The sequence below is a fragment of the Pimephales promelas genome, chromosome 17 (assembly GCF_988280905.1).
Source record: "Pimephales promelas chromosome 17, fPimPro1.hap1.1, whole genome shotgun sequence".
NCBI classification, from domain to species: domain Eukaryota; kingdom Metazoa; phylum Chordata; class Actinopteri; order Cypriniformes; family Leuciscidae; genus Pimephales; species Pimephales promelas.
The window spans coordinates 6,510,485-6,537,203 of NC_142785.1; the positions used below are offsets into that span (position 1 = coordinate 6,510,485).

The following is a 26,719-nucleotide window of genomic DNA, read 5'->3' on the forward strand; positions in this document are numbered from 1 at the left end:
ACTTGAGGAGGAGTAACCTTCAACCGCTTGCTGCAGGACAGTCGTCTGAAGATCACAAAAACAACAGCATGAGGCATAATATAATCTAGCACCATTCATTGAGAATGCAAAAATATATAAGCTGAAAATCACGCACATCGTGGGTCACCACTAATACGCACGTAGCCTAACGTTACATAGCTGTTACAATTCAAATCATTGCAGGCCTACACAGCACAGCACAACTATATCTTATTATCCAGGGTAACGTTAGACACTGTAAATTTATAATGCATTGATGCTTCAATTTCACGGCAAAACACTCATTTTCAGAAACACGGTGAATGGAAAGACGGTTAGCTAATGTTAACTCGTTTACATCGACAAAAAACCCACGCAAATAGCCATTTCAAAATTTGAAACAAGTAAGTTAAACATACGTTCAACAGCAAGTTTTTCATGGTCGTTGACGTTAGTAAACAGTAACTAGCCTGTAACGTAACAGCTACGCGATGACCAAACGTGTTTGTCAGAAAATATATATTTTTAAATAGTTTTATATAAGTTACACTTTTACCTACCTCACAAAAAAGCATAAGTCCATTATTCCTTTGTGCAGCGGCAGGGTCGTGTCGTGGCGCACTTCTCAAAAATAACTCCAGGTGTAGTGTTAAAACACGCTCCTGAACACCAATGAATGAACTCCAAAATACAACACAGCCGGGGAGTATCCAATAACACAAACCGTAGTCACAGTTAAAAAAATAACTCCAAAAAATGTACTCTTTCACACTTTTTTGCCTAACTCATGATTTTTCAACTCCTGAAATTTGCTGTGTACAAATCTATTCATTTGCAAATGGAGTGAAAATGTTAGTCTTTCCATCTGGTAGATTTCATTAACACATTCTATCCATTTTACACTTATCTATTCTAATCGAACTTATTTCGATTTTAACATAACAATGTCGGTCAGTATTGCTACATGTAACCATGATTACCACAATTTTAACAGGCTTTAACTCATATTTTGAGGTTCTTGAATGTCATCTGGAAGGATAATGGTTATGCTTTGAAGATGACATGCGCGCACACACCTGGTTGCACTTTGCACACAAGGTGACAGATGTTGCGGCTGAATGTTCCTAATGAAAAACTCTTCTCGCTCCTCCTTATTGCTCCCTCTCCTCCTTTCCTTCCTCTCTTCATTTCTCTCTCTGGCTCTGCCATTCCTTTTGCACCATGACTCTGGCACTGCAATCTTCCAAATGGATTCTATTTTCTGCCTAATTTGGCAAATGTTTTGTCTCAGTAGAACTGGAGTGTAGAGTGAACTTGGGGGTGGGTGTCAAATTGTAGGGCCGTGAAACCATCATGAGTGTGCTTTCCAGAAACAGTCCTCAAAACTGTATAAATAGATTTTACTTGTGAATGGAGCTACAGTATTAAGATATGGTACTTAGTGGAACCTGGTTTTGGACGCAGCAGCATCAGAATTTTGTTCATAATGTTGATTCCGGTCCTCTAATTTTGGCTCATTTGGCATCAAAACGTACTTTTTCCTTTCATTCTCAGTATTTTATTTATTTTGTCCAATAGCAGCGGACTAACAGAGTTACATGCATACATCTTTTTTTGAGTCATAAAAATTCCAACCACAGTCCTTTCTACCACGTAATGTACCACATTATTTATTTTGTTTAGTAACATTGTGATGGAAACAACAGCGATAGAAATTACTTTTTAAAACTAATTTTATGTACGCTAAATACAATTGAATATCTGCCAGTTTTTTTTTTTCACAGAATTATAGCTTGATTAGTAATAAAGCAACTTTATAGGGGCACTTTTTGTTTGGTGGAAATTATGCTTTAAAAATCATGATTGGAATGACAATTGGAAAATGTATATAAATTATTACTTATCAGTTAATATAAATTTTTAATATAAATGATTATTCACACAATAAATATTAATGTGGCTTATTTCACTCTTTGTACAGATTATCATCATTTGTAATTGAAGTGTATCTATTGAAGTTGAAATTGAAGTTTATCAGGAAAATTCATACCTTAATAATTTTGACAATCTGTACAAAGAGTGAAATTAATGAACCACATACATATTTATTGTATGGATAATGATTATGTATTGAATTTTTTTTTACTCTTTTTGTTGACAGTAAAAAGTAAACAAATAACTGCATGTATAGTCTAAAATGTATGATATTAACTTTTTGGGGGGCATCTTTATTATGTCCATGTAGCAGTGTAATTGCACAAATAAGTAATAAGTTATTATTAAACTAAACTTTAACGGTAAACTAAACTTTATAGTAAGGTAATGTAATTATGCATGATTACTAGTTTAATATATTAATAGAACATATTAATAGAAAGCCCACTTTTCTACTGAACTGTTGTAGAAAAGCAAGATCAATTCAATTCAAATGTATGTTTAGCTCTTTTTATAATACATATAATTTCAAAGCAGCTTTACAGAAAAGGCAGGTTTCTATGTTACAATTTAGAGAAGTCTGTCTCAGAGTAATGTCCATTTGTCAAAAATGCAATAATACTAATAAGATAATACAAATCATGCATTAATAGCTAATATCATGTATCATGTATTAGAGTTAAGGTCATCTGAAGTCCTGGCAGGGGTTGTCATCATCTCTTCATTGGTGTTGGGTTATCTGAAATCTTTGTTAGAGACTGGATCCAGACAGGAGCTTGCGTAAATTCTAGTTACCTTGGGATGGACATCCTGAGATAAAACTAAAAAATTAGTGTAGCTGCTGTTAATAACGTTTCAAGCAATAAATAGTAATGCACATTTAATCCGAAATAACTGGAGTGCAAGGTTATGAAATGCATTATGGAATTATGAAAAGAGATTTTAATCTTTAATCTAGTTTGAAACTGGGAGCGTGAGTCTGAGCCTCGAACATTATCAGGAGGCTATTCCAGAGTTAAGGAGCCAATTGTGCAAATGCTGTCCCTCCTTTAGTGGACTTGGATATCCTAGGTACTACCAACAGTCCAGGTTTCTGTGACCTTAAAAGTAGGGAAGGCAATTTTCGGAAAGGCTTGCTTTGAAAGAATAAGATCCCATCCTCCCTTCAGAGCATCTCCAAAGCCACCTCCTTCAAAACACATGAATGCATACAGCAGGGAGCAAACAAAGCATCTACCTCATGTCTCAAAGCACACAACATTACAATAATAATGAACAAACAACTTGAACACTGACCTGTACCATCTGACTCTTGCAAATTCATTTCGCCGTTAATAGTGACAGATAAGGACGTTGTATCATAGCATTCAGACCGAATTCAATGATTGGACGAACATTTTATGGTCTTCCACATACTAAATATATACATTTAGACCACTTAACTTAGACCCCATTTACACCTGGTATTAAAATGCGATCTGTATCCAGATAAGTTATCCGGGTAATAAAAAACGCATGTTAATGCAAGGTGTAAATGCGTTGTGATCGGATCTGCCTGACCACAGATAGTCTGGCTCGCATTGTGTTCGGATCTTTACTAGTTGTAAACGCAATCTGGTTGTTGAAACCACATATGTATATTTTACTCCTTCCAAAAATGCTAAAAAATAAACAATTGAGAGCGTGTTATATGGGCTATATGTCATGTTATAGTCAGATATGACTACGCTATTCCATGACCAATTCGTACTAATTCATACGACCTCACTTGTACGAATTTGTACGATTTGTCTAAACCCACGTGATGGTTAGGTTTAGGGGCGGGGTAAGGGGTAGGTCAATTCGTAAAATATGTACGATTTAGCAAAATCGTACTAATTCGTACGACCTCACTCAATTAGACACTTTTTAATCATGCGTTGAATTCGTACGATTTGGTCGTGAGATCGGGTTGGATATGACGGCGCTACTGCGACACGCATCACCACAGATGAGCAGCTGAGCGTCTATTTATAGACATATACACTAGACCTCACCTTGGATACGGCAGTTCATTAGAACGAATGCGTCAATAGAGCCGCCATCTTGAAACAGGGGAGCCCCTCCACTTTAATGCATCAGCGTCAATAGTAGACACAGGTCTAACGCAAATAAAATCACCATAAATCATGATGAATGCGATTTTTCCAACACTATCTCACGACCAATTCGTACGAATTCGACGCATGATTAAAAAGTGGCTAATTCGTACTAATTCGTACGACCTCACTCGTACTAATTCGTACGATTTGTCTAAACCCACGTGATGGTTAGGTTTAGGGGCGGGGTCAGGGGTAGGTCATTCGTACGAATTCATACGAATTGGCCAATTCGTAAAATATGTACGATTTAGCAAAATCGTATTAATTCGTACGAGTGAGGTCGTATGAATTGTTACGAATTAGCCACTTTTTAATCATTCGTCGAATTCGTACGACTTGGTCGTGAGATCGGGTTGGATTTTTCTTGTTTTTTTTTGGTTTGTTCCAACGGTCAGACATGTATTTATCATTGATTCCAGAAAGATTTTTTTTTTTAATTTAAAAAAAAAAAAAAAAAACATTCTTCCTAGTTCAAATTTCATCCGTGAACTTCATACGCTGCACAAAAGTCCGCCACCATCAATGAATTCGAAGTAAAGACAGAGATAGCAGCGTTACCTAGCTACTTCCTATGACAAGACCCCTGTTCCAAGATGGCGGCGGTTTTGACGCATGCTTAGAACCCCCAGGTGAGGTCTAGAGTATATGTCTATGAGCGTCTATTTATCAAGCCAACGTGCAAACATCGCAAATAAAAGTGAAAGTAAGTCCCGCTTAACAAAGAATCATTTCAAGTAAAGAAACGAAATGATCTTACCAGGGCTGTTGCCACTCTCTCTTTTCTTTTCTAGAAAACCTCCCAAAATTACTTGTTGCCCCACTCTAAAGATTACTGATGCCTGTGGCTGGATCACAGCCACACTGATATTGCTTAACTATCAGTTAGTTACTATGTGTAGTTAGAGGCCAGTTAGAGGAGCACCATGGATGGAAAGTTTGAAGCTAGTTGATGGAAAATGGGTGAAATGAACCCTGCGGGTGGTTCCATTTGTGCACAATATATCCCTTATTGGGCAAATTAAAATAATGCATATAATTCTAGGATCGACTAAAAGACAAATCTCTCCAGGGAGTCCTCAGCAGGAAGTGACCTCGGCGCTCCGGTAGCCAGTGATTTGTGCACTGACAACTGTAGTTAAGCTGAATGGCTCAGTAGAGAGTGTGTGGAGTCTCTATAGAGTAGGTAGAAAAAGAGGGTTTGGCTCTCCGTGGGATGAGGGGGAGGCGACCATATATGATTCCACTGGAAATAGAAGGGGTCAAACCACAGCTTTTACCACAGCTGGGAACCTCCAATTAGACATGCTTCCAAACCAACATTAATTTGCAAGATTGCTTGCTTGCCCGCTGCTACAACACCTATACATATGGTGTGGTGTATCTGAGCTGAAACAGCGATGCATTTTTTTTTTATGTGTGTGTGTCACTCTTAAATCTCCGTAAGGAACACTTCTTCTCTCAATATGGATATCATGAGATATTGTAAATGCTTTTAGAGCTGGGATAAATATTAGCATCCTCCCCCAGGCTGACATTTGCTTTTAGTATGAATCATACACTGGCTGTTCTTTTCTTTCTCCTTTCATTGTTTCTCAACAAAGATAAATGACATTTCCATTATACTGTCCATAGTGGAGGTAATAAAAATCGGCAAAGTTACGTAAGTCTAATGTACGTTTCCTCCATATTACAGTAATGCCCAAATTAATAGACTAGACGCAAATTGTTATAAATCATTCACACCGCTATTACAGTACTAGATTAATTATAGCTGGTTAATGTAGTCGTTTTTTAATTTTCCCATATATCTTATTTACTTGATATTACTTTTTGACTGGGAGTTACTATGCGGGAAAGACAACCAGATAGCAACACCCTAGCAACTGGGATAACATTAACCAGAACGCTTGAGCAGTGTGCTTAAAGGTACAATATGCAGGATTTTTGCAGTAAAAAACCACTAGGACAATGTTATATATTTAGTTTAGTTGATTACTTACAATATCCCAAATGTTTCCAACTATTTGTAAATCGTGAGAAAATTGCGATTTTAACCAAGAAAACGGGGCGTGTGAGCAGGGGTGAGGAGTCGCCAGTCATTGCGTCATATCCGCGTTGCGCTCGGTTTCCGCTCATAGTAACCATGGCGACAGATGTTAATAACTAGGTCGATTATGTCCGTTATGCCTAGAAGGACGCTCACGCAGTTGTTGTTGAGTTCAAACATTATGGACCATGGCAAGCTGACTTTGAGACAAAAAGAGGACTAAAACGAAGATCAATATCTTTCGAGATGCCGAGAGCTCCACGTCTTCGACAGAGACGCTAGTTTTGCATGTAACGTTACTTTATTAGACAGGTGAGCAAATATACATAAAACTAATCAATGATATTTAGTTCAACATGATAAAATGTTAGAATGTGATCTGCACGTTATTCTAATGTTGATCTAGCTTAACGTACTTAGTCTCATACAGTCAACACACAACCTAACTAACAACATTCAACACACTCAAATGGCGTTTCGTGTGATAGTGTAACTGTTAGAGCAAGTGAAACAGCGCTGCGTTACCTCAAGTTTAATTCATCCATTAAACTGATCTGTGTGAGAATTAATTCAGCACTTGTGGGTAGTTTGGTAGAATTAAATGTCCTTATTCTTTTATATCCGCGGGACTCGCGTTGCGCTGGTATAACGTTACGTCTCTCATTAGCAATCGCGCCCTGCTTCATACCACAGTGATGTATTCAATCATCCATAAAAGATCCATCAGCTTCACGACAATATCCATAATTCCGTTTAATGCGGAATATACGTCTTTAATATACGCCTTTGTTATTGTAAGAGGTTAGCGACCCCTGGTGGCGAAAAATCTTCCATGTTGTACCTTTAATGTCGGCGTGAAATGGAAGTTAAGTCTATTTTCCCTATTGTTACGTATATCTGTCACAGTCCTCGTCTGCACCAGTCTGTCTTGTCATCAGCACTACACTTCCCAAGATCCTCTCGTCTGCACACCTGAACTCACTCCCTCATCACACTGCATGAAAATAGGTGTATCCGGACCAGTATACTCCTGTATACACTGCTGAAATTCGGAAGAATCCAGGAGTATAGTGGCCGGATATGTCAAATTCCATGGGTTTGTATATATCCGCATACATCCGGAATGATACCAAATCGGATGTATGTTGTGGACGTATACTTCCGTGCTAGAGCCATTTGTTGCCATGGCAAGTAATCCCATTAAAGTTTTTAGCAGGAAAAAATCACACCTTTTTGCAGGAAACATTCACACCTTTTTGCCTTCCAACCAAACTGGATTGGTTGTTCTTTTAAAGCCACTCCCAACACCCAGACCACTATTGGAGGGCAGGACACATTGAAAACCCAGTAAACGGACTTTATTGGTTACTTTTAAACATAGCCCACCCTAGGCCTTGTAGCATACTGATTTGATTGGTTATATACCAGCTATGCAGATATTGCTCAAATATATACCAAACCTCCCTCCCCCAATTTTAATATATTCATTAAAATAAATTTGATATATATATATATTTATATATATTTATATTTATATTTAAACACACAAAGAACAATGGGAAAGTCTGAAATTTTTATTAAGGTATATAACACATTCCAAATAGCATTATAAACAAGCATTACAGAGGAATTGGGAACAAAAACTAGAAAAAAAGTATGAAGTAATAACATCTCAAAGGAAGAAAAAAAAATCATGGACATTCCAAAGAAAATTATAAACATACATTAAATAAATTGTTAACTTTTTATTTTCGTTAATTTTTTTTACCCAATCATTTTAAAGGACAGATGTAAAGGAATAAAGTACACAGTGTATATAAAAAGTTACATATATATATATATATAAAATATATGAAGAGTTCCATTTGAAATTTTCTCCTTTAATGATGATTTTTATCAAACTTGTATATTTAAGTTCAGTAATTTCTCTTAAATGGCAATGATAATTGCCTATTAATTGTTATTTAAGTGAAATTACTAAACTTAAATATACAAGTTTGATAAAAATCATCATTAAAGGAGAAAATTTCAAATGGCATTTAGAGGCTTTTGCATCTGAACTCTTCATATATATATATATATATATATAAAAAATATACGTAGATATTCCAAGTAAACAATATAAATAAATAGAACATTACAGAGAGTGCATTATAAACATACATTAAAATGCAAACAAGTAAACAAAATGGAGATAAGCAACATGGACAAAAAAAAAAAGGAACAAATATATGAAATAATACGAGAAAAATAAATAAGAAATTAAAGTGTATATAAAATATTCAAGGTGTACACTGCCGTTTATAAGTTTGGGATCGGTAAGAAGTCTCATATGCTCGCCAAGGCTGCTTTTTTTTATATATAAAAAATACAAAAAAAGTAAGAGTAATATTGTTAAATATTATGACAATTTAAAATAAACGTTTCTATTGGAATACATTATTCTTGTGATCAAAGATGAATTTTTAGCATCATTACTCCAGTCTTCAGTGTCACATGATCCTTCAGAAATCATTCTAATGTGATGATTTGATGCTCAATAAATATTCATTATTATTACCAAAGTTGAAAACAGTTGTAGACTTTTTAGGATTATTTGATCAATAGAAAGTTATATTTCATTTATTTGAAATATGATGTTTTGTAACATTATAAATGTCTTTACTATCACGTTTGATTCATTTAATGCATCCTTGCTGAATAAAAGTATTGAGTTAATTTGAGCTATCCCCCCCAAACCAAAAAAAAAAAATATCTTACCGACCCCCAAACTTTTGAACGGTTATATATATATATATATATATATATATATATATATACACATTTTTTTTTTTTTACGAGTTAACATTTTTCAAACTGCCATGATACGCTGGTGGTGTGACGCATAGTGTGGGTCAGCCTCTAGTCTGTTTTATAGTACCTAGCAGAGAGCAGATTGGTGGAGACCTCACCATTCACACTGGCCTTCCATCAACAATAGCATCATCTTCATCAGACATCAGTTCTATTGTTGCGGTCTTCCAAAGTTCCTTTTCTGTGTTGGTTTGTACAACCCCGGACCTGGTCTCCAGCAACTGAAAAACATGACAGTAACTTAACCACTAAAACACAGAGAGGAGGATAGTTACATTCTGAAGAGAAAAAAAAAGTGCTTAACCAGTTTCTTAACTTACCAGTCGCTTTCTTTGAAGGTTCTTTGCAATGCTTGTCATAGTTTTTCTTTTCTGGGCCTTTTCAGGCTGAGCCAAAGAATACTTCCTCCGCAAAGTCTCAAAATACATCTTCCAACCTGCTAAATATATCATAAATAAATGTAATGGCAATAAAAATAAGTAAAACAGAGGACAATAAAATGATTACAACATCTTTAAGATTACCTTTTACACATTCAGGGTCAACTTCTGTAAAAGTTGACCTTAATTCTTCGAAGAGGTAAGTGGTCACAGCCAGGTTATGTGATGAATTTATTCTGGGGGGGAAAGTTGCAGGTATCATTGCTGAAATTCACTTTTGGCATTCCAAATCCATAGAGTAGTAGATTAAACTAACATTTAGGCTATAGTATATAAGAAACAGTCTTACCTGGTTTGTGGAACGTATTTGTGTGGGTTGTTCTCTGAATTATGGAGGCGCCTTACAGATTCCTGTAAAGTTTGAAATTAAAAAGCAATTAAATTGATTCACAATCTTCAAGAACCACAAAACTGAATTTTCAGTTGGAATAAGCTGACCATCACAGTAACCGCAAGAGACAAAACAATAATTGTAACCGAACTATGGCTTACAGCCACGTTATAGAACAATAATTGGACTTACCGCAATGTTCACGTCATGTGCCTTTTTTATTCTTTTCGAAGCGTTGTAAGATTCTTCATGTAACGTTAGTCTGTGCTGCTCATACTTTCGCTAAAGAGCATCAAGACGCTGGAGAGTCTCTCTGAGAAGATCAGGTTGTGGCCAAAGACAGATTGATCCTCCCATTGTGATTCTGCATCACAGCTGTGGGGCATGTGGATGTGATCATCCTCATAGTTATCCACTGCATTACTGACTCTCATTGATGCATCTATGGAAATATTATAACCATACACATTTTTTACATTATTAGCTACTTAAAATAGATCATGGAGAATTCATTGATGATGGCACCCATAGTTACACAGAACAGTGTGTGAGAAAGATACATTAATTAAAAACGAAACAATACACAATCTCCTAACTCGCCATAAGTCAATATCAATATCTGAATGAGAGATGTAGCTAGCTGGCCTGCTAGCATCAACAATCTCTGTATAGACCATTTCACAAGATGTAAACAACACTGGTCCAGAAGCACTTCCTGTTTCAGTTTTAACACTGTATAAACGTTGGGTTAAAGTACAACCAACAAAACAACTGAATCAAAAAGTTAAACAAACATATTCAAGATATTTTCTTTACATTTGAAATTAAGAAGCCTTTTACAAACTGAAACAGGAAGTGCATCTGGACCAGTGTTGTTTACATCTCGTAATGTGCAATAGCAGTAATGTGAGCTATTGTAAGACTAATGTAAGTTACCATACTATCTTGTACTACCGTGAATATTCATTCATTCATTTATTCTTTCAGACTCTTAGGTCAATATCACAAAGTTAAATAAATAACATGTATGTGGGCAATGGTAATCATGCAAGATTCATTGTATTTTGTTTACGGCTTGTTACTGATCTTAAATGCATTCATAGAACGGACTTCACGAATCTAAAGTTAGGCAAACAAGCACATACCAGTTAGGCAAGTTAGCTTACCTGAATCTGACAATATTCAACACCCGGCGTGACTTCTTTATCGGAACATCGTAGCCGAGCCATTTCTGGGGTGTTCCTCAATCGGATTCCCGTCCTTAGGCCCTGTTTACACGAGAACGCTCGCGGGTGAAAAAGTAAAAATATTTTATCGGATGTGCCTTTCGTTTACACGGCGATGGCGTTTTTGAGGCTCAAAAACGCAAAAAAGTGAAACCACCCTCCAGAGTGGAAATCTTAAAAACGCTCCACCTCCGCGTTCCCGTGTAACGGTAAAAACGCAAAAGTTTGCTTGACGGTGAAAGTTGTACGCAGGCGCGTGGACTTAGTGTTGTTGTGGTATGCACTCCTAGCCGCCTGAAGTGCATACTACATTGAATTTCACACACTTTTGCGTCTCCATTTGCACGCGGACTTCTCACACAAAACGCTCGTCTAAGCGCAGAATAAAAAAAAAGATGACGCAACGCCACTTTTGCGTTTTCTCATCAGAATCGGGCACTTTCAAGCCTATGCTTCCAAATGTGTGCCTTCCGCCATTGCCTCCGGTGCTCCTCGTCTTTAGGTGGTGGGTGTAGCTAAATCGTAAAGTGCACCACAACAACAATCTGACCGCCTCACATTATGTTCGTTACACCGTTGGTTCAATTGTTCTCTCCTCTTAATCCAACTGTTATGGCAGCACCTAACTGAACCTACTTGCCATATTTTACCGTTCGTTTCAACTAGCGCAGAATCTCATCCCTCTCATGAGCCGGAAGTTGAAGTCTTTCTCAGACGGGAGTAAGATGACAAAACGAACGCAATGGCGTCACCCTTGTTGTCGTGCAAAATAAGGTGAATAGAAGAAAACTGTTTCCAAACCTTGAACTGTTCTCTTTGCTTCGGGAAAGAATGCTGTAATTTTAAAGTATTTTTCTCGCGCTTGAAGCAATACACTAACGTTATTGGTTGCACCTCCATTACGTCACCACATTTGTTGTGTTAATGGTTGTGAGTGGTGAATTTCAAACCTCAAAACGCCCCCTTTTCTTGCAGCTTGTTTGTTTGCGGAAGGACTTATTTACTCAAACCACAAACCTCGGTATGACGCGTTGCAAGTGAATCTATTTAATTTTGTGAATAAATATGATGCAGCTGGACCTCAACATGGAAGGATAACCAGCTGCTGACAATAACACGGGAAAGCCCGGTGGTTTTGCGACCACTCGTTTCACATCATGCATGCCCAAAGAAGCATGGATTAACTCCAAGCCAAAACCGTGATGTCATTGTCCATCTCAGTTCAGATCTCATATAATGGTGTCAATGCAGGCAGTTCAATAACATTGTTGAATATTAAATAAAAATGTCCCCAACTAAGCAAAGCCAATGGCGACAAATGTTGTTGTCTGCAATTTGTAAAACTTCACAATAAAAATTTAGATATTCTGAAATGTTTCCCTGTATTTTTTATTTCATTAAATATTCAGATGTTTTTGTGAACGTATATTCATGGTGTTTATTTTGTCCTGTTTTATAAAAGAATATTTGATTAGGATACTTTTTTTTCATACAGTAGTTTTAAGGCCCTGACACAGGCGACATAAGCCAACCCTAGAGTTGGCTTTAGTCATTGCTAGTTCTTTGACGTCGGTTTTCTGTTTCAGGGCCTTAAGAATTTATTTATTTTTCTGTACAAAAAAAACTTGTTTGCTGTAGACCAGAGATAATTTTCAATCCTGAAGTCCCCTGCCACTCCTCCCTCTGAGAACAGCCAGCACCCTTAGTGTCAGTCATTAACATATGAAAGGTCTTCTTCACACCTCTCACATCCAGCAGTGTTTCAGCTGTATATGTCCGTAAAATTTCACGGATTCCTGTATATGCCCGCGTAGGTGAGGTTTCCGGGTTTGTCTGGAAATATACTGTTCCGTGTTACTCTGATCCGCTTTTTCCCACATACATCCAGCAAACATCAAATTGCACAGGAGTTTACCATGCCCGGATATTGCCGGATTTGAGTCTTTTCATGCAGTGTCAGTCTCATGTTCATCGTCTCGTTCATCAGAATCACCTGATGTTAATGTTACTCTGTTCATGTCTAATGTTAGCCTGTGTTGCACCTGAGTTCCTGTCTTCCCGCCTGTTTTGAATATTAAATATTATCTTCACCGTTACTCCGGACTCCTCGTTCCACAACCATGACAATATCCAAGTGAAACCGCTTCGCGAACAAGAACAAATGTAGGACGGGGCTTGATTTTGTCCATCGGGAGTTGATTGCATCAGGAATTGATTGCTATTGTTGCGGTGATGTCATGTGAGTGACAGTTTGAGAAGAGAAGAGTTCATTGCAAGAGAGAGGGGAAATTATTTTGATTAAAAGATTACAAGGACAGATTAATTAAAAAAATAATGGTGTGCACAGATAAATCATTTAATTCATAATTTATAAATAACACTGCAATATTCCATTTTTTTTTTTAAATTTCATGATGAATTTTAACAGCTCCGGACATCTTAGCAACTGTATAACAAAAAGCCCAGAACACTTGAGTTTCACGTCATAGAGTTTTGTCTCTCACTTTTTTAAAGGGTTAGTCCACCAAACATGAAAATTCTGTCAGTATTTATTCACCCTCATGTTGTTCCAAACCTCTATGTGTTTATTTGTCCTGCTATTCACAAAGGAAGATATTTGGAAGAATGTTTTAATCAAACAGATCTCATTCCCCATTGACTACCATAGTAGGAAAAATACATACTGTGGTAGTCAATGGGGAATGAGATCTGTTTGATTAAAACATTCTTCCAAATATCTTCCTTTGTGTTCAGCAGAACAAATAAACACATAGAGGTTTGGAGAGAGTTTTCATTTTTGGGTGAATTAACCCATTAAACGTCTAAACCTAGATTGTAATTATTGAATGAATATCAAGTGAACTGTAGGTGAAATTCAATTAAAAATGAACGCTTAACGCTTGCCACTTTATTTTTGAGAATGTTGTTTTGCTTGATTGGCCTAATTCCAGAATTTCTTGACATCTTGCCATGAGCTTTAATTTTAATTGTGGTTGGTTTTATTTTTGTCAAAAAAAAAAGAGTTTTCAGTGAAAGCTGGATTTCCTCAAACACTTTTTCGTCTAATTAATTTGCGATTATTGAGGGGGAAGTGATCGCTCTTTAGAGGATGATTTGTTGCCATAAATATGTATGCTAATGAGACCGCCTCTATGGGATTATGATAGCTTTAATACACCGTCAGTTTGTCATTTTGATTTCCTTTAGTTAAGGCCATAAAACCCCTCTTGTGTGTGTGTGTGTGTGGTTCAATGTGTTTATCATTCCGTGTGTCTTAATAGAACTGTGGCATCTTCTTTGAAATATCCTCCTGATTAATATGTTTAGAGAATTTCAAGGTTTAATCATAAATAAGATTTACATAAAGCAGTTACTATCGAGCTAATTCGTAAAGAGAATTAAATTAAACTTTATAAAGCATCAACATCCTATATTCATGAACGTGCCAAACCAGACTGAACTCAAACAAAGCACACGCTATTAAAGATAATGACTATGAGGGAAACAGTAATGGGCTGCTGCTCGTGACTAAGCCTTATTTGTTATTCTGCTCACTCTCATCTTCGGCACCCAAGACCTGCTAATGTGATTTTTACAGTCATTTCGCTTTTCACATGTCTGTTCTCCCAGTGCACTATGGGCCAGAGCAGGGACCCTTTAGTTATTGTAATGGGTCATGGATCTCATGGATTGGTTTTCATGAACCTATGTGTGGTCTTAGCATGACCCAAATTCTGCAACATGTGAGGAATTACCTCTCGTATAACATCATATCTAATATATGGCAGTGACACATTAAATGGATCAAAAGTGAAAGTAATGACATGACTCCTGTTTCAAATAAATTCCATTCATCACAGAATCCTGAAAACAATGTTTTGCTTGTTTCCACAAAAACATTAAAGGAGTAGTACTCACCCCCATATCATCCAAGATGTCCATGTCATTCTTTCTTCAGTCGAAAAGAAATGAAGGTTTTTGATGAAAACATTCCAGGATTTTCTCCATATAATGGACTTTACTGGGCACCAAACGGTTCAAGGTCCAAAAGACAGTTTCAGTTCAAACTGTTCAAAGGGCTTTAAACGATTCCAGACGATGAATACGGGTCTTATCAAGCGAAAAGATCCCTCATTTAAAAACAAAACAAAGTTTAAGTTTTATAAGCTCAAATGGTCGCCTTGCTCTGTTCTGTGATGCGCGTTCGTGACTTTCCTATTTGAACTCGTTCATCAAAATGAACGAATCTTTTCCAGAGTCAACTCATTCAATTTGTTCGTTGAATGAACCAAATGACACGAAAAAAATTTGTTCATTTTGATGAACGAGTTCCAACAGGAGAGTCACGAACGCGCATCACAGAACAGAACAAGGCGAGCATTTGTGCTTATAAAACTTAAACTTTGTTATTTATTTTTTAAATGAGCGATCGTTTCGCTTGATAAGACCCTTATTCATTGTCTGGAATCGTTTAAAGCCCTTTGAACAGTTTGTAACTGTCTTTTGGATCTTGAACCTTTTGGTTCCCATTGAAGTGCATGAAAGTATGGAGAAAATTCCTGAAATGTTTTTATCAAAAACCTTAATTTCTTTTCGACTGAAGACTTTTTGCTCCTTTAAGGAGCACAACTGTTTTTGAGCACAAAAATGTAATATTTCAATAATTTCTGAACGATCATGTGACACTGAAGACTAGAGCCGGGGCTGCTGAAAATTCAGCTTTGCTCATTGGAATAAATTACATTTTAAATTATATTCAAGCAGTTATTTGAAATATTTTAATATTATAGATTTGATCAAATAAATGCAGCCTTGACTTCTTTCATAAACATTAAAATCTTTTGAACAGTATGTAGTTTTGTCACTGTTGCTATTGTTCCAGGCTGTACGCTGTTGCATGAACAGGACAGTTTGAAAGTTACTTAGGCAGAACATTTAAAAAAAAAAAGATTTGAGTTGTTTTGACATCTAGTTTGCATGTATTTTTTTTTTAGCTGGTGATTGCACTGACGCTGTGACACCAGTAGTCTCAGAACAGCCTGATTTTGACACTGCCAGTGTGGCCTCCCAGGTGCTAACATGCTGACAGTCTTAAACACTCATGAGATCCTGTTACTAAAGCCAGTCTCTGCATCATCCCCGGTGGAGTCGCTGCTGTCTGTTCAAGAGACTTAAGTGTGCCGCTTCTCTGTGATCAGAGGTCTTGCTTGGGTAAATCGAGCCAGGCTCCTCTGTCCTGCTCTAAAGGAGAAAGCGAGGAGGGAAAATAGCATTCCTCTCCTCTTCCTTGTGTTGTTGTCCCTGCAATGCACATTTTGCACAGTCACTTGTGTCTGTCTGACAACGGCACCATGGGAGATCTGGCTTATCACAGATGCAAATAATAATGAGGCTAACAAGAGCATAATATTATCACCCTAACTAGTCACATTTTATGCATTTGCTCTTTTCAGGTGTACATTCGAATCCTGGACAATGAGTGGAATGTGTACCGGCGCTACACTGAGTTCAGGACGCTGCACAGTTACCTGCGGCCGCAATTCCCACAAGTCGACACGTTCAATTTCCCACCTAAAAAAGCCATCGGCAACAAGGTATGTGCCACAGTTTTTCTCTAAAATGGCAGGTTCTGTCCCCTCCCAAATCATCCTTCTATTTCTTCACTCAACCTAATACATTTATTTTATAAATGTATTTTTTTTCGTTTGTTTATTAATTTATTGTAAATTTAAATAATTAGTTATTTATCATATAGTTATTTTATTTTATTTTTTCAGCATTTTTTATCTACTCTACATTTATTCTATATTTCTCTATTTCATTATTTACTTGCTACAACACGTCTGTGTACCATTCAGAGTTAAATTGAGAATAAAAATTGAGGTAAAAACAAACAAACAAGCAAACAGGGAAATTATTCACTATTAAAATAGATTGAAATTCAATAGAAATTTCTATAATTTATATACTTTGAATTGTAACTTCCCTGCCATTGACAGAATTTTCTGGCTTTCTTTGTCTTTAGTGTTGTATGGTAGGGGGTGCTATTACGCATCTTTTTAAATGAGCATTTCACCCATTGCAACATTAATCTTTATTGAAAGCGGATCATATATGTTGTCGAAATGTAAAATAATTTTTGAATTCGGTGCCCTCTTTACCGAAAAAAGACAGAAAATAATCGTGGGGCGCATTTGTATGTAAGACAAGTCTCGAGCCAGTCTGGGTTCCTCGTCCGCGACAGGCAGCCGCCTCCTGTTCCTCCATCAGCCTCAGCTGCTCTTCACTATATTGCAGCTCGTAAAGATAACCACGATCGGATTCGGGCAGCAGAATTTCAAAATCCTCTTCTTCAATATCATGTTTAGTTTCTTCCATCATTATCATTACTTCCTATCTCCACAGCGCTTGTTAGCTTAGCTTCCAAACAAGATGGCTGATATTGATTCAGTATCTGCAAGTGAAGTCCCACCCACTGATCTGTAATAGGCCTGTAGGGTGAGTGGGTCCCACGCCCTGGAATAATAATGAGCTAATGTTTGTAGTTTCTACACTTTTTAATGAAATGTGACTTCCTGCTTATTATGACGCAAAATGGCGATTTTTACATCATAATAAGCAGGAAGTAAAACACTTAAATCCTTATTTCTCCCATCTCAGGGGAAAATAAGGGAATAAACCATGACCATTCAAAAATATGACTGGGTTTCTAAAGATACAAAGCTTAATGCAAATGGGCGAAGTGACCCTTTAAAGAGTAGAGAAGCTTTGGATCAGAAAAAAGGAGCAGAAACAAGTGATAAAAGCATTATCGAAAAAAGAGTGCATGACGCTAGAATAAATGAATGAATGAATGAATGAATGAATAATTTTATTTCTTTTCATTTCCTTTTCCTCTTCAGAACATGGTAATTGATAACAGAGCATATTTAAACAAAAAATAATAAAAACAAAATCTCAGCATGTTCAAAAGAGAAGAAAAAGAATATAGAAAAAAAAAAGGAGAAGGAAGAAGCTAACTTATGTTTACCTTCCCCTTTTACAAATCTGGATTTGAAACGGCTACTGTTTTCTCTTTACAAAATATCATAATTTATCCTTTTTGAGAAACAACAACAACAAAAAAAACGTAATAATTTGCAGTACATTTTATCTAAAAATAAGTCACACAATACAATTATAATGTAAAAAACAAACAAAAAAAATAAATAAATAAACAAAAAACACAAAATGTAATACTGACAATGAATATTAAAGGAATATATTGAATCGAGATGTTTATATATATATATATATGTATTGATGCCTGTTCTTTTGATATGTTGCATGTTCAAATATTCATACAACAAAATTATGGGGGCCTTGAAAGTTTTATGAAAACTATCAAAAATGCTGGCGGTGGCTGGCAACTTAAAAAATAATTTAATTAATTAATTAAAAAAAAAAAACCTGGCGGGCAAAGAATTAGTTATAAAGCCTTGTGTGAAAGTTTAAAAATCTCCCATTTCCAGTTCCATCCAAATTCACACTTAATTCTCGAATTTTTTTAATCTGACATGAATGTATTTTCAAAAGAATCACGGTTTTGGGAAACAATGCATCACACACTTGAAAGTCGATTGTTAATTCTCTGCACAGCCGGCAGAAAACATTGGCAGCAGCAAAGTTTGTAGGCCGCCACATTTAAACTTTTTAAATGACAGTAATCCAGAAATATGAGACGAAAACATCTCAGCACAGCACGAAAAGAAAAAAATAAAGGGAATGCTATTGAAAAGAGAGCTAGAGCATCAAAACACAACAAAAAACACTTTCTATCAGCGCCACTGACATCACTGCTACTGGCCGGAGCCTCAGTTTTGAGGAGTTTTTCCATAAAAAGAGAGCAAAGTGATGTTTTGAAGACTGCAATGCTGCAATCTACAATTTTCGGCTACTTCTTTAGCACTTTTCCCTGTCTCTGACTGACAGAACCACACAACTACATTACGCTGTACTGATATATAGAGCTTTGGTGGCTATTTTTAGGACCACAACTTCAGTTCTATCACGAGTAATCTTTCTGCTTTGGGGAGTGTTGACATTTTTTTTCCTTAGCCTTTCATCTACAATGTTGCTGTGAGGCGTGTATAAGGGCGAGATTGCTGTGTCATGTGGTCCTGCCCTCTGCTCCAGTGTCCAATCAGCATCATCAGCGGGGCAGCACTCTATGCGTTAATGAGGATGGGCCACTCTGACAGCACTCAGATTCCCCACCTGCCTTTTCATTTTCCTCCTTTTTTACCCCCGTGTTCATCCAGGGGCAGGTAATTGGCTTGTGGCACAGCTTCCTCTCGCTGCCTGTGATTTTTGAGAGTGTGCCAGGCAGAGCCACTGGCCCCCGCGTGGCCCTTCAAAGGAAGACTTTTTAGAGCGTGAAAGACAGACCTAATTTACCGGGACCCAGACAGGCACTGCCAGTCTGAGTCCCACCTCAAGGACGGCCAATCAAAAGAGTCAATCAATCCCAGGGCTGGCGTGTAGACGGCATGCTTTGTTCCTGCTCTGAGCACATTAGTTTTGCAATGCCAGCAGTCGGTTGTTGGTCTGGACTTCAAAAACGACTTCGTAACCCCGCGTCACATTTTGCCATCTTGCTCTTAACATATCACCAAGGAGTTGAAAACAGCTGAGCATTTGTCAATTAGGAAACATGTCTGCGTCCGTCCTCGAGTAACTCGCTCTGCACGGTGAGAAGAAGTTCCTGACCTCCAGAGCCGGCTTCAGACCGCTTTTAGCAGGGCGCCATTTATTTTCAATGGGTGGGCACTAGGTAGGTATGGGGACTTTTTTTTCTGATATTAGATATCCTATATTTATTATTGCTACTGCCTTTTCTGTTAGCTATTAACATGAAGTAATGCAACCCACACAATAAACACATAAAACATTACACATTGTTGCAAGACGAGCGACTCTTAAGAAATTTGATCAAGGGTTAAATAGGCCTATACAAAAAAAAAATTGCGAGACCGACTCTGACCACAGCTTTATAACAGCAAAGCTAACGAACATGTACATAGTCTCTCACTGACAGAATAGCCGTTTATATGCTATCTCAATGGCGGAAGTGAGAAAAAAAAAAGCTAAGTTACTCATCTTTATTCTGCTATGCTCTAACATAAGCATTTATATTCGTAGCCTTAAAAAAAGCATCATGTAGTTACCTTTATCAAATAAAACATTTAACACCTTTAACAAATAAAAAACACCCACAACATACACAGATATTATTCTACAATTTCCATTTACAAGAAAATATAGGCTTAAACACCTGTTTCTCCACGGCGGGAGTGAGTGACATTTCAGGACAATGGGCAGCGCAAAAAATAGGCCAACTAAACTATTAGTTTCATCACGTGACAACACATAGTGAACATTACAGTACATGCCAGTTAGATAAATACACTTACGACTCGGACTCGACTGTCTTTGGTCTCGGTCTCGACTACAACACTGCACGGTAGAAGCACCAAATACTAAAGCCGGGCTGTCGTTGTCTTGCTGTATGGGGTAATCGATGTGTAAGGAGAAACTGTGGTATTGAACCATTTTCTAATTTCCATTTTTGGAGAGTTTTCATCTGTTTGCTTTGTTTTGACTGCAGGAAGCTCGCGCGGTCGCGCCAACTGAAAATCATTTCATTCAAGTATTAACGTCCGTGATTGGGGGGGCGGCAGGGGGGTTTCCTCACAGCGTCACACTGGTTTTTATGTTGGCTTTATTGTATTTTCAGCTAATGAGCCGTTTGTAGACATATATTTGTACTATTTCTCACTGAAATGTGAATTAAATTAAACTGATATTATTTTGTAAATTATATCATAATTCAATTTGGGGGGGGCACAAAATACATTTGGGGGGGCATTGCCCCCTAATGCCCCCCCATAGCGCCGGCACTGCTGACCTCTCAGGGAAGAGCGTGAACCAGATTCAACTTTCGTTTTGCTGCACACATTCACCAGCCAGAAGAAACCTATCTGTTCTCTTTTTTTCCGAGCCGAGAGCTGAAGTTTTTGCTGAAACTTTGACATGCAAATTCAACCAGAGTGTGAAACCCTCAGGGTTCAGTTAGAACAAGAAAGCAGGGAGAAAAGAGTGCATCGAGAGCAGGCTTTTAAAGTTGAAATGGCGGCAACTGTGGAGGTTTTTGATGGCGACAGGGCTTTTGTTTGTAATCATTGGCCCATTGTGATTAGCTGTCATGTAATTGTTAATTCCATTATTGTTTTGCAGGAGCTCGGTGGCGGTCCATTAAAAAGGGGCTCCTTTTTCTTTCTTCGCTATACGCGCCATTGCACACGTTTGCGCGTTTGATATCTGATCTTCCACATGAGACTTTGAGTGTACTCAACAGGGACTGTAGAATCATTCTTTCTGGATCCACTTGTGTGGGTAAATCAAAGGTTAGCAGGGTGCCTCTGATTTATTAAGTGGCTTCTTCATATGATTGTATACTGTAGGTGGATGGATATTCAGACAGTTTCAAAGGCGGCTTATTTTATAGGCTTTTAGTTTATGTAATGAAATAAAATAATCACAAACATCAACAACAATGGTTTAAATACAGTATGTGTGTGTGTTTAAAGAAATTAATGTTTTTATTCAGCAAGGATACATCAAAGTGGGAGTACAAACGTTTACATTGTTACAAACAAATTATAATAAATGCTGTTCTTTTGATCTTTCTCAACAACAAAAGAATGTTTCCACTAAAATATTAAGCACTACAACTGCTTTCAACGTTGATAACATTTAACATCACGTTACATTTCTTAAATACTAAATCGGCATCAGTGATGGGGAAGTTTCTTTTAAAAAGTAGTGTATCTCGTTACTTCTTTAAAAAAAGTAATCCGTTACTTTACTTAGTTAGCCCATATGGAAAGTAACTTTTTTCATTACTCGTTACTTTTATGTTGCTTGACTTTTGGCAGAACCCAATATCTGTTCCTAAATGTGCAGGCCTACATAAAGTTCTACTATGCATAATGCCATATACAGTATAATGCCATAATAAATGCATAATGTATTTATCACAGTGTTAAATATTTATGAATAAATACCCGTTAATGGATAGGCATATGCATGGGCGGCGCTAGGGAGGGGCTAGAATGAAAGCCCCCAAGAAAGACCATTAGCACCCCTAAAAAAAATGTATGGAATTATTATATTCAGGCTGTATTCTGGGAAGTCCTGAACTGCATGGTGAAGAAAAAAATAGCATATCTTGTTATTTTGTCACATTAAGGGGACATTCTAATCTGCATTAAGCAAAAATTAAATATTCTTATAATGGTTTTCTATGGGAGGAAAATGCTTAATGTTTTCTTAATTAAACACGTTGCGTTCATATTCTGGGCTCATTTGATTTTTTGTACATAGTATAGCCTACTTTATTATGATTTTAGTATCTTAATGATTAATAACTGCACGCAAAATTATCCGTGAACTTGATAATTGGTGCAGATATGTTTTACTATGCACGTAAACAAATGCCTTTCAACTTTTGTGTACAAAATTCAGAATTAACTGTATGTGCAGCAATTTGTACAAATAGAGATTCTAGGCCTTTACGTGGGGTAGCCGTTAAATAAAAAAAACACGTAAAGATTCATAATCTATGTTGATTATGAAACGTGAACAGCATGAGTAAGATGGATGCGCAATATATCGGGAGACATTGTGTGGGTCAGACATGATTTTGACCACTTCATTAAGTTTTGTTTTGAAGAACGACTTTCTTTAAACTGAATTTCGTTTTGTATAAATTGTATCTTAATTTTAATCATTTTTTTTATCAACCAATTGCATGTATTTAATAAATAAGAAGCAAATATAGCAGACAGTATAATCATGACAGGCGGTGCCGGCATGGTCACTTGTTGCGCGTGAACTGGAGCTCGCCTCATCATAAAATAACCGAAACTCAGCGTATGCCTCTCACAGACATGATAAATATATTTATATAAAGAAAGCTTGAAATATCTTTAAAAGTAAAACAATTAAAAACAAAAAGATTTAGGCTACTCTCTGATTATGTAATAGCATTTCTTGGCGTTCATCGAGATTGTGATCGCTGTCAAATCTGTCAAATGACGGAGATCGCTGTGAAATCTGTCCCTGGGAAAAGTAACGTTGTGCCGAATTGAAAAAGGAACTACATTTCGCTACCAAATTTTCAGAAGTAACGCGTTACACTATTTTTTACCCGAAAAAGTAGTTGTGTTACTGTAACTTTACTTTGTTTCTTTGTAATGCGTTACACACAACACTGATCGGCATATTATAATAGTTTCCGAAGGATCTTGTGACAGTGAAAAGTGAAACTTGGAGTAATGACTTCTGAAAATTCCGCTTTGCTATCACAGCAGTAAGCTACATTTTAAAATATATTACAATAAATAACAGTTATTTTAAATTGTTATAATATTTCACAATATTGTTGTTTTTTTTACTCTACTTTTTGATAAAATAAATGCAGCCTTGTTTCTTAGCCTAAAAAAATCTTACCAACATTTTGGTAAGATTTAGATTACATGGGTGTAATCTAATTACTGTAATTTAATTACTTTTCCCTTGAAAAAGGACTGATGTAATTTCTGATGTAATCGTATTAAATACTGTGTACTATAGAACAATTCCATATAAAACAATAGTGGATTTAACATCAAAATTCAACGTCTAATGTTAAAATGTAGATTTTAATGTAACCTCCCTTTACAAGGTCAGTATGAGTAATTTATACATTTGTTTATTGTTTATTTGAAAGAATCAAAAGTGGATTTTAATGTCTATCCTTCTATATTGGATTTAGAAAGTAATTAGTGATAAGTAATTAGTACAGTAAGCGAATTGCACTTCTCGTAATTAATTTCTTTTTAAGAGTCTCCATCCGAAATCATTCTTGAACTGAAGTTTAACTTTGCACTGTGCAACATAGTTGTGTTCTTCTCAGGCCTGAATCTCTGACTCTAGTTACACTACAAGAGTAATGATGAGAAAATGCAAATAGTGCATCACTTGGGGAAACCCTTACACCCCTTTGAAATGAAGGACTTGTCTTATCTGCAACTGTGAGTTTCTCTTTGCTAGTCTAATCATTCATCTTGAGACAGCAGCTTGTGTAATTACCCATCCAGACCTTTCATGTGTCTCGCTGAAACCAGTGCAACTCTAAGCAGGCTCTTGCCTCTCTGATATTTATTGTTAAGAACTGTTACTTTATTTTTACTTTATTTTACAAAAATTCCAACCAGTGCTATGTTATGACTTTAGATTTTTACACTTTTTCAGGATTTAGAGTAGAGTATGAATGCTTAGAGAGCAAAAGATTCCTTGTACTGTATCTTCCATACATTGTTAGTCTGTGTATAATATGCGCCTGTCTCTGAGACTGTAACTTTATTTAATTCCCTCTGTGATTGTCATAAAGCTCTCTGTGTTTTGGGTTGGATTGTGGATTTGGTGTGTTGTTGTGTCCATGACTCCATCTGCTTGGGCCGTGTCTGGCCCCTTGCTGCTCAGCCAAACTGACAGCTCCTAAACAGCTGATTTGTCAGAGGCTCGCCGGGCAAACACACTAAACGCTCCCCAGCCTACCCGTCAAATGTGCCCTGACTACCAAGCAGAGGCACGCTGAGCACAGCCAACCACAGGAAGAATGATGACATCAAAGAGAGGCGACTGTCAGCACTCCAGTCAAACTGTCACCTCATAAGCTCCTCAGCTGTGTTTAGATCATTTTTGTATCAGGATCACATTTACAGACTCATTTTTAGGCTGCGTTTTTTTTTTGCTTCAGACCTTTAAAGTGGAGTAAATCTTAAGGGAGTAGCCAGTGTTATCATGTTAAACTCTTGGAATGAGTGGTTGTATTCCCAGTGAGGCAGGTAGAGTGTCTTAGATAGTTTAGATCAAACTCTCAGAGCTCAAGTATAGACCCCTTTTGCGCCGACGTCACAGTTACGTCACGGCGCTAGCTGGAGGCAAAACAAAGTGAAAACTGGAGGCGGCCAATACAAAATAGCACAGAAAAATGAATATGCTGGATCTGGAATTTTTATTTCTAGAAAATATTCACATCATTAAATTCGCACTGTAATGACACTCTTTATATTGTTGTCGTCTCGCCGCTGGCAGGACCATATATTTATAGGCATCTAAAGATTTATTTGCCCTCACTTTCTCTTTATGATCGTTTTCTCTATAAGGTAGGTGTAGAAGTCAGGCTACTCACCCGAGGTAACGTAACATTAATCCTGTCAGATCGTCCATGCATTGAGTGAGTGTGTAGGCGGCTACGGGTCGGCCAATCTGGTTCCGTCCGTTAAAGATAACTTTTGGAAATAACAATCGCGGTCAGTGGTGGAGGAAGTACTGAATCTCAGTACTTAAGTAAAAGTACAAATAAACAGATAAATATTTACTTTAGTAAAAGTAGAAGTAACACAATGACAACCATACTTAAGTAAAAAGTAAAAAGTACCTGATTTTAAATGTACTTTAATTATTAAAAGTAAAAGTACTTGCATAACAATTTATTCTCTTAATGTCTATTTTTTTTAATGATTAATAAAACATTTAATTCTAACTCGTTCCACCTAATACTCCTAATGATGTTCAATAATTATGAAAAAAAATTGTTGTCACCATTTCTGAAACAAGCTTGCAATTAGGCAATATGCACATCATGCTTATCCTTGCTAATAACTATGTTTGGCAGTAAACGCGATTAATTTATGGTGTAATTCTGAACCTCTTGGCTTGCCATAATCCTAACCAAACGTATATTACACACGGTGCATTTCCTATGCACATAAAAACAAATTTTCACGTATAAATTGCACGATAAACACACTGCGTGCGAGACGCATTTAGTGTGACCGGGTCAATATACTGTATCTATGACAACCAAGCGTCACTGGTGAGACAAACGTGCAATGAACAGATGGTCAGATTATGTTTTGGCAGGGGAAAAACTGATCAGAAAATGTAATGAAAAAGTAACAGAAGTTGTAGAAATGTAGTGGAGTAGAAAGTATAATAATTGCTGCAAAATGTAACGAAGTAAAAGTAAAAAGTATGCACTATTTATTCTACTTAAGTAAAGTAAAGATACGTGAAAAATGTACTTAAGTAAAGTAACAAAGTATTTGTACTTCGTTACATTCCGCCACTGGCGGTCCTGGACACTGAGTGACCTTACACATTAAGATAAAATTGGATTTCCTCCAGTCATTGTTAAAAAAGCAAGCCAACAATACTTGCTAACTAGCGTTAGCGAAGTGGCCAGATTGTTCTGCCTCCACCTAAGCTCCGCCCACAAAAAATGTCACCATGTTTACCAACTGAAATGGGGTCATTGGTTCAAGGTTAGGATAATAGAGATTTGGCTACCAACTCCAGAGTCAGGCTAAGGAGACTCGCTTCCTCTTTGTTCCAAGTTCGTGTCACCTAGCGACAACCTACACCTCCCAGCATAAACGCTCGCGCAAAATTATTTGTTATTCAAGTGGCTATGTTCACAAACTGGCAGCCAATTCGAATAATAAATAACTCTTGCCTTACCTAATGCAGCAAAACTAAAGCTCTCTCATTTCTTGTTGAGCTTGCCTGGCCTCCCTGCTAGTCTATTATTGGTCTGTTCTATGCTAATCAGTCACTCGCGATCTCACAAAGTTCTGCTATTGTCAATGAACCTGACT

General features: G+C 37.0%; 1 protein-coding gene and 1 long non-coding RNA gene across 6 annotated transcripts in view; one reads left to right on the plus strand and one right to left on the minus strand.

Moving 5' to 3' along the window:
• snx29 (sorting nexin 29) overlaps positions 1-26,719 on the plus strand; it is a 192,729-nt gene that overhangs the window by 134,880 nt on the left and 31,130 nt on the right. The window contains exon 19 of the mRNA XM_039685322.2: positions 16,427-16,567. Coding sequence (XP_039541256.2) covers positions 16,427-16,567 — 141 coding nt within the window. The remainder of the gene's footprint in view (positions 1-16,426; positions 16,568-26,719) is intronic.
• Positions 8,492-12,012, minus strand: LOC148971443 (uncharacterized). 5 transcript variants are annotated; one of them, XR_016146994.1, is made up of 7 exons: positions 11,624-12,012; positions 10,914-11,015; positions 9,940-10,189; positions 9,706-9,767; positions 9,501-9,592; positions 9,297-9,415; positions 8,492-9,197 (listed from the first exon to the last, which is right to left on the minus strand). It is a non-coding gene; the product is annotated as an uncharacterized LOC148971443 (long non-coding RNA). The 5 variants fall into 5 exon arrangements; XR_016146997.1 differs by lacking the exon at positions 11,624-12,012 and having other exon boundaries at positions 9,297-9,412; positions 9,539-9,592; positions 10,914-11,586; XR_016146996.1 differs by lacking the exon at positions 11,624-12,012 and having other exon boundaries at positions 9,539-9,592; positions 10,914-11,586.